Source organism: Gorilla gorilla, chromosome 13, assembly GCF_029281585.2.
Source record: "Gorilla gorilla gorilla isolate KB3781 chromosome 13, NHGRI_mGorGor1-v2.1_pri, whole genome shotgun sequence".
Taxonomy (NCBI): domain Eukaryota; kingdom Metazoa; phylum Chordata; class Mammalia; order Primates; family Hominidae; genus Gorilla; species Gorilla gorilla.
In genome coordinates this window covers 77,930,156-77,943,403 of record NC_073237.2, presented here as the reverse complement: position 1 = coordinate 77,943,403, position 13,248 = coordinate 77,930,156, and the positions used below count along the sequence as shown (strand labels likewise).

General features: G+C 44.8%; 1 protein-coding gene across 11 annotated transcripts in view; it reads left to right on the top strand.

The window, feature by feature from the left end:
• Window positions 1-316: 316 nt before the first annotated feature.
• The window catches only part of TLE1 (TLE family member 1, transcriptional corepressor), a 104,804-nt gene continuing 91,872 nt past the window's right edge, over window positions 317-13,248 (top strand). For 10 of the 11 annotated variants that reach the window (XM_055349822.2, XM_063696488.1, XM_055349823.2 and 7 more), the window contains exons 1-4: window positions 317-457; window positions 1,241-1,341; window positions 2,780-2,843; window positions 2,956-3,000. In XM_055349822.2, coding sequence (XP_055205797.1) covers window positions 434-457; window positions 1,241-1,341; window positions 2,780-2,843; window positions 2,956-3,000 — 234 coding nt within the window. In that variant the 5' untranslated portion in view covers window positions 317-433. Of the gene's footprint in view, window positions 458-1,240; window positions 1,342-2,779; window positions 2,844-2,955; window positions 3,001-11,867; window positions 11,965-13,248 lie in introns of those variants that run through there. The other variant, XM_055349820.2, reaches the window with a different exon arrangement.

The following is a 13,248-nucleotide window of genomic DNA, read 5'->3' as shown; positions in this document are numbered from 1 at the left end:
AGCAGTCCGTCTGGATTTGTTTGCCCAGGACTGGCGCCGCGCACGCGGATCGCCGAGGGGAGTGCGGTCGGAGTCACCGCGCCCCCGCCTCCCCGCCCGGGCGGCTGAGGCCGGGGGTTGGAGCGCTGCCCCCGCGCACAGTCCCCGAGCGCCCGACGTGTCCGCGCAGGTTCTTGAAGCAGCTGGGCCTGGGGCGCCCACTAATGTGGCCCTGAGGGCCAGAGCCCGCACCGACGGGAGCGGGAGCGGGAGCCGGAGCAGCTGCGGGCGCCGAGTGGCCGGTGCGCCCGGCCGAGCGCGCCTGCGTGCGTGGCCAGCGCGCTCCCCGCTTCTGCTTGGCTTTCCGGCTTAATTTTCCGCGGCGGGATTAAAGTTGGAAATTGACCGGAGAATTGAGTTGCCGGGGAACAGAGCCCCGGCCGCCGCCAGAGCGATGTTCCCGCAGAGCCGGCACCCGGTGAGGCGCGGCTGGGTGGTGGGGGGGCAGGACCGTTGGGGAGGCGCTTCTCCCGGGCGGTAGGGAGACTGGTGGCTTCTGCGGCCCGGCGGACCCTCTCGCCCTCAGCGGTGTAAGGCTGGGGAGGTCTGGGGCCCTCTCTTCCTGGGGTGGGGAGTGGGCCGAAACTCTTAATTTTCTCCCTCCCTTTGGGCTCCTTCCTACTTGACGTCTATACCGAGCGGACAGGGGCGCTGGGGAAGGCTGGGGTTTCTCTCCTGCAGCTATATCCCCTCTACCTTCCCCGAGTGGGGGCAGGGCGCCCCCCCTTTGTTTCTCCTCTCGCCTATTTACATGTCAATGCGGCCCCGGTTCCGGTGCGTCTGGAGGTGGCCCCGGCGACTCTGGGAATGGGGAGCGTAAAGGAGTTGTTTTTCTTCTCTGGTCCCCGGGGTCATTATCGCCGCCGTGGGGGAAGGGGCGGCGACACCGACAATCTGGCCTGGTCTTCCCTGGCCGCCGGGGAGCCCCCTTCCCTTTGGCCTGGTGACCCGGGCGCACTTAGCGCAATCCGCCCTGGAGACTGGGAAGAGCTTCCGAGCCTCTTTAGAAGCCGGGGCCCGGGGAGGGTCCGCTTTCCCCCTCCCCAAAGTGAAGGGCAAACTCGAGTATGGGGCCTCGTTTTCAGCCACTTCTAACTTTATTTCTTGTTTATGTCCCACCCGTTCTTGCCTTCTCTGACTTACTGCTTTATTCATCCGCCCGCATTCCCGTCCCTCCGTCCCCCTCGCTGGTCGCCCCCAGACGCCGCACCAGGCTGCAGGCCAGCCCTTCAAGTTCACTATCCCGGAGTCCCTGGACCGGATTAAAGAGGAATTCCAGTTCCTGCAGGCGCAGTATCACAGGTGCGTGTCCGGCCGCGCCAGGCGAGTGGTCGCGGGCGTCTCGGTGCCCCTTGCACCCAGCCGGGTGGCGGCGGCGCCTGTACTTAGTTCTTGCGTCCAGGCGGTGGCGTGTGGAGTCTCAGTTAAGACCTGTCATTCAAGTTACCCCCTTTCCTGGTTCTTCCCGGGCCGCCTCTTCTCTTGTCTCCTCCTCCTCCCATTGTTTCCCTTTTGCCGGTTTGCACTGTTCCAGGGAGTCCTTTTTCATGTCTTTAGGAGTTGCATGAGAATCGTCAATATTTGCACTTCATGTATTTATTTTTCAGCAGACTGAGCTGAAACATTGGTTCAATCGATGTCTCAGTCCTGGAGTGTGGGTTCAGGGAAGCAAAGCCATGTTGAAATCGCTGTTTGCCATACTAGAAAATTGGGTTTTCTGAGGCAAAGTCCATTAAGGAAGGCTAGATGCTTATAACATTGCCCATCATTGGTGATGGTGAGGGAGGTGGGTATAATAATATGCAGAAGAAAGCTCACCTGCTTTGGCGTCATTTCGGATTGGTTTGGGTAGGATGAGAGAGTGGAGTCACATTTATATCCATCTCAGCCTTAGTTTCTTCAAGTAATGAGACTTACCTTCAAAGGACTTATAAATTTTTGTAAAATAGTCTGCCAATAGTGAACTTCCCAGAAAGGTTAGTTTCTTTCCCTTGCTCCTATGAAGTTTTACCTGATTCTAACTCAGAAATAACTGTATTGACATTTTTTGCTTTTGTCATGCTTGAGAAAAAGCACACAGATGAGGCGAAGTGGCTTGGGTGTGAATTTTCTTACTTTGTCAGGGGCTTTCTCATTATTGACCTTTTGTCTACTTGTAGATAATATCTCTGCAGCTTGAGGCATACTTGCACACACCGTGTTTACCCAGCAGGGAGAACTTCAACCCACTTTATTGCGGTAGCTACTTGACATATTTTGGCAGGGATTTAAAAACCAAAGGTTTTGAAAGGGACCAGCAATTGTAGGAGTAACTTAACAGATAGGATTTTCAAACCTAGAGACCGTTTGAGTTGGCAGAGATGGCACAGCCTATGCCTAAGAGTGAAGATTGTGCAAGGGGCCGGATTTTGGTGGAGTCCAGAGAAACAAACTGTTGCAGGAAGGTAGGGAGCAGATGACCATGAGGAGGAATCAGTTAGAGGTTCTGACAGATTTTTTTCATTCTTGTCATCTAACCAGATAGGCACCAAGAAGAATGGTAGCTGAATGGATACCTTGTATTGTTCACATTATTCCTCTTCCCTATTAAATGCAAGGACAAAGCTTTTGGGTGTTTACCTAGATAGTTTATGGCTTTTCCAAATTGGTCTGTGTTTTTACTTGAAGTGCAAATATGTGAGGCAGATGTTAAAACAAGTGACATAATGTTTACATTAAGTTGCCTGTTTTGTTTTCGTAGCCTTAAATTGGAATGTGAGAAACTGGCAAGTGAAAAGACAGAAATGCAGAGGCACTATGTGATGGTAGGTATCAAAGATTGGACTTTTTCCTTTTTCATATGATATTAGCAAACGTGTTAGCAGAGTGTAAAAAACATGAGTTAATGAAATGCCTGATTCTTTTTTCTCTTTACAGTATTATGAAATGTCATATGGATTAAACATTGAAATGCACAAACAGGTAAGCTTTAGTTGAACTTCAAGCTGAAATGAGACATCAGTTCACATGATTTAATAATACTGGCTTTGTTCTCAGTAGTGGGCTCTAGGGGTGGGGGTTTGTATGCTATTTTTCTGCCTTGGTTTCCTGTCCTGTGGATTGATGGTAGTATTCTGCAGCAAGGGTTGCTTCTTGATAATTACAAGCGTTTAAATGACTAGGAGAGGGAGAGGTGTTTTGGAAATATAAACTAGCCTGTTTATTGGCAGATAGGAATTAAGACTTGAGTTTACTTTTTCACCTGTATAGATTTATCCTCTTGAAAGGGCTGGGTATCTTCTACAGTTGCTGAAGTTTAGAATAGTTAATGTTTTTGTGCTGTTTTGCAAGGAAGTGTGGACCTGTTGGGGGGAAAGAAGGGTATTCAGGAGTTTTTTTTAATCATGGTAATCAAGGTATATGACTATCTGTGGAGTATTCTTTATGCTTTGGGGCTGCATGAAGCAACAGTCAGGATTAGTGGCTTATTAGCAAACAAATTTTTGAAAAATTTCTCAGTTGTTGCAGGTGTGGATGTGAAAAAAGCATCTTTTTATGGCCAGAGCATATGTTGGGAGTTGCTTCAGTCCTACTGGTTTTTAAAGCATGAAAAGATTAGTGACTGGAAAGCTCTAGCAATGACTATGAGTTTGCAAGTTCCCATAAAATTCACACTTATGGCTACTATAATGGTGTATAAAAAGGGTATTGAGCTGGAACAAGGCACTAAGGACCTCATAAGAGAAGAAAAGCTAAATGATTGCTCAGCCCAAAGGACCCTCGATTGAGTAGTCATTGTCTGCCAAAGAAAGCATTAATGGCAGGGTGTAAGTATTCTGGAGATATGCTGACATTCACTTTTTCATCAAGACGCTGGTACAATAAGTCTTTTAGAAATCGATTGCCTCTTAAAAAATTATCATCAGATGAAGTTGCACAGTTGGACACATTTCAAAGTGCAACAATACAATTCTTACTTGATGTATATGTGCTATTTCATCTCAAACCCTTGTTTCATTAAATTAAAGAGCATGGCTGACCGGCTGGGGCACAGTGGAGAAATTGATTAGTTCAGCCTTCAGATCTTCCTTATATTCAAAGACTTTCATTAAGCAAGTGTGTTTCAGAGTTGAATTCTGCTTTTGTAACTCTGCACTCTTTGATTTTTAATTCATCATAGATTTCATAATGTTAAGTTATCGTGTACATTAGATCTGTTCTCAGATTTGTGTTTGGAAGGAGATTGTGATTTTCAGGGCCTTTTATTAATAATGTAATTGGGCCTTTAAAAATGCAGATTTTACTATGATTTACAAAGTTGGTAGCCTACTTTATGTTGGGTTTGTGCCTTTGTTTTTGTGTGTTTCTCAATGGCTAGTGCCTTATTCAGGCACTTGTAACTTGTTGATAGTAAATGGGCTAGAAGATCTATGGCTAACATCTGTCATCATTTAAGTGAATTATGCAAATAAACTTGGCCTAGGCGGTTTAATCTTTTTTTTTTTAAGTTATTCTGAAGGGCACTTTTTTTTTGGATAACAGATATTATGGAAGAGTAAGAGGAGACTGAGCTTTTTCTTAAAGCCATAAACTCAAAGGATTTAATAACCTCATTGACTCTTTTACAAGGGAACACCACCTCAGTGTGATGCTATATGCTGGTGCTGGGTTTATTGGAGGAGCTAAAAGAGGTGTGTAATTCTTCTGGGTTCCTGTAGGTCATGTGGCGGGATGACCTCTTCTTTATCATGTAGGGAGAAGGGGTGAAGTGGGTCAGAAACACCATGGTGTGAGAATAGTTTTCTAATGAGTTTCTATACAGCATGAGGCATTTGTGGCTATATACTGTCTGTCTGTGAGCCTGTATGCATTAATAATATGCTGTGTATAATTGGCTTAGCAATTTGAAAAACGTGAAAAGCTGAGAGACACCATGTTCTTCATAGTAGGGTACTGAGCCTCCTGAAATTTAGTTGATATTGGAAATGCTGACAGACCCTTAACTAGAGTGCTGTGCAAAGTAGTGCTATAATTCAGTTTAAAGTGGCCTTACATTTGAAAAACATCCTTCTGAATGTCACACATTAATAATAAGTTCTGAGGAGGCATTTGGTGCAGCTAGTAATCATAATTCTTATTAAAACTGGTGACGTCTGGCCCCCAGGGTGTAGCCAAGCTCAAATTGATGCTTTTTGCCGCCTGATCACCAGCATGGCCTAAGTGCTCATTATATTGTAGAGAGGGCCTTTGGAGCTCTCATTAGATTTGACAGGAATTCTCTCTAGGGGGAAACTGGGCATTAGTGAGACTCCTGACAGGCTGAAATTATTCCTGCTTTATGGCTTATAACCAAATGCTAGCAAGGCATCATCAGGGGACACAAAAAATTGTCATTTTTGACAACATCTTTGTTACTAAAAAAAAAAAAAAAAATGCAGTGATGGGGAAACTTTCTGTACAGAGAGCTTTAATGCTGTTAAGATTTGTCTCCAGTGTGACGACCACTCTCCCTTCCCACCTTTCAACGGGTTTGTCGAAGGAGTGAGTTCTAGAGATTTCAGTGTCAAATCTCACTGCTGACTTTCCTGTCTGGAAGTTTTAAAGTGAAAGTGCATCCAAATCAAGAATGGTATAATTGTGGTTTCCTTCCCTGGTGTGGTGCCCACAGCCCGTGTTTAGGTTGTGTCAACACTTCCTGATAAGCCTTCCCTTTGCTTTCTCTGCTCCCGTTTGTGGCGGGTTACCGAAAAGGCAATGAAACAGGAATGGTAATAGATACTTAAGTCTTTCATGGTAGCACTAAGAATATTTTTTTCTTGGAGCCTTTTATAGATCCCTGTCTGCCCATCTTTATCTGTGTGGATGGTAAACTCTAGATATCTCTATACAGTAGAGGTAGACAATGTCTCATGGAAAATTGAGGCAGTTCTGATACCATCAGAGTGTTAGGGTGCATTAAAAAACAGCAAGTTGATGTGAGCCTGGTGGTTTGCCTAGCTGTGCCTAGTGTGTGTGGTGGCGTGATCTTTAAATGTTTTTGTCTGTCATATGGTTTGATATTACCTCATTTGATATTTTTGGGAACAAGATGTACTGTAAATGCACACATAAGCCTTATTTTAGCCCACTCATGTTATCTTTTCAGCATGCTGATGAAGCCATGCTATAAATTGTCATTGGTGGCTTTAATTTGCACAGTAATGAACAGTTTTCAATGTGATTTGTCTTCTGTGACCTCCATAGGCATCCTCCAGAGTAGATTGGGTAGGTGTTTTGCTCTGCCTACAGCTGTGTGCACGTGTTCAGAGTCTGGGACTTGCTCAAGGCCACGCATCTATTGAAGCTTGAGTTGGGTTGCCTCCTCCAGGGTTGTCTGTGCTGCTGCTGCTGCCTTTTTTTTTTTTTTTTTTTTTTTGAGATGGAATCTTGCTTTGTCCCCCAGGCTGGAGTGCAGTGGTGCAATCTCTGCTTACTGCAACCTTTGCCTCCTGGGTTCAAGCAATTCTCCTGCCTCAGCCTCCGGAGTAGCTGGGATTACAGGTGTCCGCCACCATGCCTGGCTAACTTTTTTTTTCTTTTTTTTGTATTTTTAGTAGAGAGGGTTTCACCCATGTTCGCAGGCTGGTTTCGAACTCCTCACCTCAAGTGATCCACCCACCTTGGCCTCCCAAAGTGCTAGGATTATAGGCATGAGCCACCACACCCGGCCTGTCTGTGCTTCTTCCTGTCCCCTCATGCTGCCATCAGGAAGATGAGGTGGACCGTGTCTCCCTAGTGCCTGCCTCTTCAGTTCTGACTCTGTGCTGATGAACTTCATGATTTATAAGACATGTCAGGACTGGATGTATGTTCCAAAAGTTAGGAAAATCAGCAGTGCCGCTGACTGGTCTTTTTGGAGAGACGAGGGTCACAGTCCATGGGTAGGTAAAACTACTGAGCAGTACTGTCCTCAGGTTAAAGTATGTTTAAGAAGAAACAAGTCAGGAATCCTGGTGGAGACCCAGTGATGGGGAGGGAGTTTGATCAGTCACTTTGTGCCTGTGTTCTGCTGAAGAATGGGCAGAGTGAGAGCACTGGGCTCTCCAGGATGGTGAAGAATTTTTTTTTTTTTTGCGCGACGGAATCTCGTTCCGTCACCCAGGCTGGAGTGTGGTGGCACAATCTCGGCTCACTGCAACCTCTGCCTCCCGGGTTCAAGCGATTCTCCTGCCTCAGCCTCCCGAGTAGTTGGGATTACAGGAGTCCACCACCACGCCTGGCTAATTTTTTATTTTTAGTAGAGATGGAGTTTCACTATGTTGGCTAGGCTGGTCTCAAACTCCTGACCTCAAGTGATTTCCCCCCGCCTCGGCTTCGCAAAGTGCTGGGATTACAGGCGTAAACCACTGTGCCCGGCCGATGGTGAAGCATTTAAAAATAAATGAAAGGACTAGCTCTGAAAATCTGAAAGGAAGGATGATATATTCTGCAATCCTGGTTGGGAAGGGGAAAGAGCTCCATGTGATATTTCAGCAAGCAACATCTCAGGCCATGTAAATTTTGAAGTGAAACTCCTTTTACAGTTTTGATGTGTGCTTTAAAATTTCTCTTAGAAAAATGCGTTGTTCTTTAGTGGGTTTTTAAAAAAGTATTTAGATGGGACTGTTAGGGACTCACCTGTGGGATATTTCCTCAGATGTGATTCTTTTACTCTTTTGCAAATTTTACCTTAGTGGTTTTTTGGTTTTTTTTTTAACCATGTGTGTTTTTGTCTACAGTTTCTCACTTTGAGATTTTTTTCCCCCTAAGTCAACATCTCACACAGGGAAATGACTAGCTAGAGTATAGGCACTTAGAGTTAAGCTCCAGCAGGTGTTAATAATCTTGTCATACAAAGAGGGTAGCTGTCATCAAAATTGGAGTGGTCCTCAACTTCATTAGCCAGGCCTGTTCTTTGCAAGCATAAGTTAAAAGAGAGAAAGCTCTCTGCATTTAGAGCCTAGATTCCGAGGTGCAAGATTAGCCTTTGTTTCTTATCAGCAAGCAGGACTGATCTCTAACCTCTCAGTCACCTTCCTCACCCTTCAGCAGTGGGCCAGTGGCTGGGTTTTGCCCTGGACTTGCACTGGAGTAAGGCAAGGGAGTCCCTGGGCATGGATTTTAAGGGGGCACCATCAGAAAACATAGTTATCATGATCAATATTTTGAAAATTCAAACGGAATGCCCCCAAAATCTTCAAGGAACAAAATGTCCACATTTTGTATCAGGGCAGGATCCAACAAGGGGAGTTGGGAATAGGGTGAGGACAGGAGGTAGAGTCAGGCCATTGCAGGGCCACAGCGCCTCCCTTGCCTCCCCCTCTTTCTGCCTTTGGTTACGTGTCCTGTGGGGAGTGGCCATGAACTATAGGCTCTGACTTGGTTCCGTTGTAGTTCATTGAAGTCATTTAATTGGGGATTTCCATTCGGGACTGGGCAAGTCATGAACACGTTCCCTGGCTTCAGTTCCCCTCTCTGTATATTGAGGGTTAGACTAGACAAAAGTCTGTTTGTTCCCTCGCATGGTGGGAGCCATCCCAGCATACACCCACAGAACCCAGCACCTCGTGCGTGCAAATTGAGGAGCGTCCTTCGCCAGAGGGCTTAAGATGTTCTCCCAAATAGTGTTTATTAAGAAACAGAAAGAAAATCTGTTTCTTTAGTAAATATTTAAATAAATCATCTTGAGTGGTAGTTAAACTAAAAATATATTCAGTTACTGGCTCATGGAACCATTTTAAGTTTCCATGGATCTGAGTCTTTGCTGTTTTATTATTAAACCTTTTGTGGTCTCCAGAAGTGGATTAAAGGGGAGGAAACTGAGAAACTTACTGGCTTTCCTCAAAGCTTTGATTGATTTCGTTTCCTACTCTCTCCCCTCCCCATTGCTTATTGTTGCCTCTGATTTTTAAAAATGGAAATTCTCACAACTGGTACCTTTACTACAGGGTATTTAGTATAGTGGTTTTTAAGTAAATTTTAGACAGCTGTTTTTGTCGGTGGGCTTATTTGACAAGAATAGGCATCTGTACCTTCAAAATACTCCTCACCAGAGGATTGTTCTGTGAATACGGTGTGATGTTTTAAGTGGAACTAGGATGCGCAGGTGTGGGCAGGAGGAGAGAGGTTTTCTGATTTTTTTTCCCCGTGAGGTGTGGTTTGATCTGAAAAGTGAAATAAATTTGCACTGAAATTTTAACATAAATTAAGATATTCATGTATTGCCATTCACTTGATTTAACAAAAGTATGGTTTCTAAAATTGTTTGCAAAGGAATGATTTCAGATTTGCTGCTTGTGTTTCTTCCTGAGCAGGGTCCACAGGGGGAAAAAAAAATTGAAGAAAAAATTTTAAAATTATTGTTTGTAGACTACCCAGTCACCGTAATATTTTTTAATGAAAATCCAGGAAGTGTTGATACATGATTTTATCAAATAACCTGTGATTTAGCAAAATTACATGTTTCATTATTTAACATTTAATTTTTTTTTCCTTTTTTGTTCTTTTAATGGCTATAGAGTCTTAATCTGTTACCCAGACTGGAGTACAGTAGCGCAATCTTGGTTCACTGCAGCCTCCGCCTCCTGGGTTCAGGTGATTCTCCTGCCTCAGCCTCTGGAGTAGCTGGGATTACAGGCGTGCATCACCACGCCTGGTTAATTTTTTTTTAAATTATTTTTTGGTAGAGATGGGGTTTCTCCATGTTGTCCAGGCTGGTCTCAAACTCCTGGCCTCAAGTGATCCACTTTCCTCAGCCTCCCAAAGTGTTGGCATTACAGGTGTGAGACACTGGTCCCAGCCCCTAATTTTTTTTTTTCTTTGAGATGGAGTCTTGCTCTGTCATCCAGGCTGGAGTGCAGTGGCTCGATCTCGGCTCACTGCAACCTCTACCTCCCTGAGTAGCCGGGATTACAGGTGTGTAGGTTCAAGCACTTCCCCCCTGCCTCAGCCTTGCAAGTATCCGGGATTACAGGCACGTGCCACTACACTCAGCTAATTTTTGTGTTTTTAGTATAGACGGAGTTTTGCCATGTTGGCCAGGCTGGTATTGAACTTGTGGTTTCAAGTGAGCCATGTGCCTCAGCTTCCCAAAGTGCTGGAATTAACAGGCGTGAGCCACTGCTCCCAGCCCCTAAATTTTTAATAATTACTAAGTTGCAAGCCAGGCATGTGGCTCATGCCTATAATCCCAGCTCCAGAGGATCACTTGAGCCCAGGAGTTAGAGACCAGCCTGGCCAACATAGCGAGACCCTATCTCTACAATAAAAGATTTAAAAAAAAATTAATTGGGCCTGGTGGTACAGACCTGTAGTACTAGCTAGTACTAGTGCTGAGTGAGGCAGGAGGATCTTTTGATCCCAGGAGTGGGGAGGTTATAGTGAGCTGTGATCACACCTCTGTACTCTAGACTGGATGACACAAGCAAGACCTTGTCTCAGAACACACAAACAATAAATTGTATTCTATTTACCTTCTTTGAAGCAATATAAAAATCATAATGGTGGGCACAGTTGTTTATCCCCTCCCCTGTAAGCTCTCATAGTAGGTATAAAAAACAGCTATATATTTTAGTTTTTCTTATAGTAGTATTTGCTACTTAGTCATTCTTTGACCACAAAATATGTTAGCAGAAAAAGAGTAGGATACAAGTCACTTTTGGTAGAAGGAAAAAGCTGGGAGGAAAAAACAAATTCTGAAAATTCTATCCGTTGAATTAACTTTTTCATCTTCCAAATAGAGAAAAAATTAAGTATGCTAGATATACACCACTGTACGCTGGAAGGGATAGAGTTGTATATGTAGCTTGCTGATCATCCCTGAAATCTATTCCCAGTGTACTAATGGATATTCGTTATCCATTAGATGAAGTGGAATCAGTCTTTGAGAATGTAGGTGTGTTTGAACTTGAGCGTCCAAATCTTGCAGTTTGTCAAACTACTGAAATACATGTACCATGAGACTGGGTTTGGTATTAGCACCACGACTGATCTAAGTAGGTTACTAGTCTATGATACTAGTCTAGGTATACGTACAACCTCTTGGTAAAAAGCTCGAGTGCATTTACCTGAGTTGTTTACTTTTTTTTTTTTTTTTGAGATGGAGTCTCGCTCTGTTACCCACGCTGGGGTGCAGTGGCACGATCTCAGCTCACTGCAAGCTCCGCCTCCCGGGTTCACACCATTCTCCTGCCTCAGCCTCCCGAGTAGCTGGAATTACAGGCGTCTGCCACGACGCCCAGCTAATTTTTTGTATTTTTAGTAGAGACGGGATTTCATCATGTTAGCCAGGATGGTCTCGATCTCCTGACCTCATGATCTGCCCACCTCAGCCTCCCAAAGTGCTGGGATTACAGGTGTGAGCCACCGTGCCCGGCCTGAGTTGTTTACTTTTAAATTTGTAAGGTCTTTTTTTTGGGGGGGAAGATGAGTCTCGTTCTGTCTCCCAGGCTGGAGTGCAGTGGCACAATCTCAGCTCACTGCAACCTCTGCCTCTGGGGTTCAAGCTATTCTCCTGCCTCAGTCCCACGAGTAGCTGGGACTACAGGCACGTGCCACCACGGACCCAGCTAATTGTTACATTTTGGTAGAGATGGGGTTTCTCCATGTTGTCCAGGCTGGTCTTGAACTCCTGGCCTCGAGTGATCCGTCCATTTTGGCCTCCCAAAGTGTTAGGATTATAGGCTTGAGCCACCATGCCCGGCCAAATTTGTAAGTTACATACATACATTGTTGTATTACACTGTTGTATACATTTAAAATAAATGAACATTTTAAGCAGTGGTAAAATGAAATGTTCCTATTCTCAGCACACATTCCATTCACTTGCCCAGTGTCCCCACTGCTCAGAGACTGCTAGCCCATATGTCAAACCTGGCCGCGCCTTGGGAACTCCAGCCCTGGAAAGGGAGCATCTTTAAGAGAGCAGATGTAAGTTGTCTTCAGGGTCTTGGGATTACATCCATCCTATCCTGCATGTGTGTTCTTTTAAATTTTGACTTCCCCCTGTGATGACCTCTTTGTCCCTCATAGCCTGCTGTGTCTACCCCTGAGTACTTTCCCTTCCTGTCTTGGCCACTGCTTCTTTCTCTTCCTGCATTTCCTTTTATCCTGCCAAATAGGCCTCTTCTTGCTGAAAGTATGTTTTGAGTTTTCCTGTTTTCTTTATAAAAAGTCCAGGCTTTTGTATCAACCTTCAGATGGCCTTCCTCAGTCTCCTTCAAGTCCCAGTTCAAACACCACCACCTGTTTACTTCAAGGCGGCCTGGGACTGCCCAGTGGCAGGCTGTCACAGCACTTGTTTTGCTCAGTGTCTTGTAATAATGGTTTTTCATGTGCTTCTTTCCTTGCTCCGACTAGGTTGCAGTCTGCTTGAAGCTGAGTTAGGGACTTCCATCTACCCTTCCCGATGAGTTATCCAGAGTAGGCATTGATTATATTGTGTTTTGGGTACTCCTTATGTGTAGTGGTAGTTGTATCCATTTTGGACCCTGAACGTTTGAAAATCAGGTGAAAGCTACTTTGCAAGAAAAGTTTGTACATGTTTTTACACACTAATACCCAGGATAGCTTTGCCCAACGATTTTGGCTGTTTGTGTGCATCTCAAGATCCTTCAACAAGTCCATGGAATTCAGATTAAAAACTCGAATCAAGAAAACTAGTGTGGGTCGGCCTGGTGTGGTGGCTCACGCCGGTAATCCCAGCACTTTGGGAGGCTGAGGCGGGCGGATCACGAGGTCAGGAGATCGAGACCATCCTGGCCAACATGGTGAAACCCCGTCTCTACTGAAAATACGAAAATTAGCTGGGCGTGGTGGCAGGCACCTGTCATCCCAGCTACTTGGGAGGCTGAGGCAGGAAAATCACTTGAACCAGGGGGTTGGAGGTTGTGGTGAGCTGAGATCGTGCCACTGCACTCCAGCCTGGCGACAGAGCGAGACTCCGTCTCAAAAAAAAAAAAAAGAAAGAAAAAGAAAAAAAAGAAAACTAGTGTGAGTCCTTATGCTAAAATTAAAAATGAAATATTTTCAGTTCTAATAACCTTATCTAACCAGTTTTGCTCAGTTTTTCTTTTGTAAGAGTGATCTGTAGTCAGTAACCACTGAGACTTCTTAGTGTGGAGTTTTATTATAGTAATATGTTTGGGTTTGGACTAAAAAAGAGAGATAAACAAAACTAGCATGTTGCTGGGGCCTAGGTTTGGTGTGAATTGA